The 1,572-nt window shown below is 59.2% G+C and overlaps 1 protein-coding gene across 1 annotated transcript; it reads right to left on the bottom strand.

Moving 5' to 3' along the window:
* Positions 1-123: 123 nt before the first annotated feature.
* Positions 124-1,228, bottom strand: MNEG_13014 (glutamate decarboxylase; the record flags this gene model as incomplete). The annotated part of the gene is made up of 5 exons (XM_014038513.1): positions 124-174; positions 212-271; positions 586-679; positions 947-1,029; positions 1,202-1,228. 5 exons carry the CDS (start codon positions 1,226-1,228, stop codon positions 124-126), a joined length of 315 nt encoding a protein of 104 aa, XP_013893967.1.
* Between the last annotated feature and the right edge of the window lie 344 nt (positions 1,229-1,572).

Genomic DNA, 1,572 nt, shown 5'->3' with positions numbered 1-1,572 from the left:
CAGCTGCAGCCATTTGACATTGCACATTTTCCAATCGCAGGCGACGTTCAGGCGGCGCGACACCAGCGCGCAAGACTGGGCTTCAGAGCTGATTGGCTCTACTTGCGAGCAGACGCGGCTGTGTCATTCGGTGCTGTGGTAGGCCCTGGAGCTGGCCGTCACTGAAGGAAAGTCCTAGATATGAAGGTTCAAGCCCTGCAGCGCGGCTCACCTCGTCCCCATGCTCGTTGAGGCGCTTCTTCAGGCGGAACGCCACCAGAGGCACGCCCACCTGGAGAATGGGCGCATGCGTGTGCACGCGGCGCGCACGTGTGTATGTGTATGCGTGTGTGTGTGTTCACGTACTGTAGGTGTTGTGTGTGTATGTGTTTTACACAGGTAACGGACGTGGGCCTTGCGCTCTCGCTCGGGCCCTGGCAGGGGGTCTAAAGAGAGGCCCAACCCCGAATTTTTCCTCAACGGTCCCGGCATCCCTGCATTCCTGGCTCCCGCTCAACAGGTGCAGCACACCACCCAGCCCGCCCCCGCTGCCTAGTCCCATTCCCAAGTGGCACAACTACAAGTAATCATGGAAATGCTCCTCACGTCCTTGCTGAGCATCTCGAACGCCCCTATGGCCAGGATGCCCTGCTCCAGGCGCAGCTTGATGCAGCTCAGGTTGTTCATGATGCGCGTGTATCTGCACAACCGCAGCGTTGTGATTAGACGTGGGAGGCTTGAGTTTGGGTGTGTGTGTGTGAATGTGTGTGTGAGTGATCATGTGTGTATGCGTGTGTGTTTGCGTGGACGCATTTACGTGTGCACATGCAAGCATATATGTGCATACTGTATCGGCAGGGAAGCTAGCGGGTCCAGCATGCAAAGCTGGGCGAACAACGCCTGCCTGTGCCAGGCCCGCAGCAGGTACAAGTGCGTGTCCTGCACACAAGCCCCTGCGCGCCCGCACCCGTCCCGCCCCAGGCGCAGCAGCTGGAAGTATTGCGCGATGACGTGGCTGGCCCCCCGGCTGAAGTTCAGCGTCACCGTGGCCTGAGGGGGGCGCGTTTGGTGGGGGGAGTCGTTGGGCGGCGGTGGGGATGCACGAGATCAGCTCAGAGATAGTGAGGGTGCGGCTGGGCATGTGTGCATGTGCAGCTCAGCTCAGTCCTGCTGCCTTTGAAAAACATTGAGGGCGCCTTCTCTATTATGCAGTGACAGCGACTTGCCCGATGCTGTCGCACGCAGCCATCGCCGCGCGGCTCTCGCGTGCCTGGCATGCACGCACGAGCGCCCTGCTGCGCGCGCCGCCGCCCCCGCCCCGCCTGCTTGTGGTATTCCCACCTGATCTGTGCCCAGGTAGTTGACCTGCGGTCAATGACACGGCGGCGCACGACGCAACAAATGAATAACAGTAAATGATTTGATTATGAAATTACATATGAAGGATTTGTCGTGGGTATCTGTGGTATCTTCAGAGTGATGTGGCTTGCGAATGGGGTACAGGGACGTGGTGTGGTTCGGGCCTTATCTCATTCCCCTGCCACTTTCTGAGCCCTCGTCGGTCAAACTTGTTTCGAAGGCACAACGCCACCC

This window comes from Monoraphidium neglectum (assembly GCF_000611645.1).
Source record: "Monoraphidium neglectum strain SAG 48.87 unplaced genomic scaffold scaffold03572, whole genome shotgun sequence".
In the NCBI taxonomy this organism is placed as follows: Eukaryota; Viridiplantae; Chlorophyta; class Chlorophyceae; order Sphaeropleales; family Selenastraceae; genus Monoraphidium; species Monoraphidium neglectum.
Note: the sequence above shows the minus strand (reverse complement) of the source record. Positions and strands in the feature narration are given on the sequence as shown.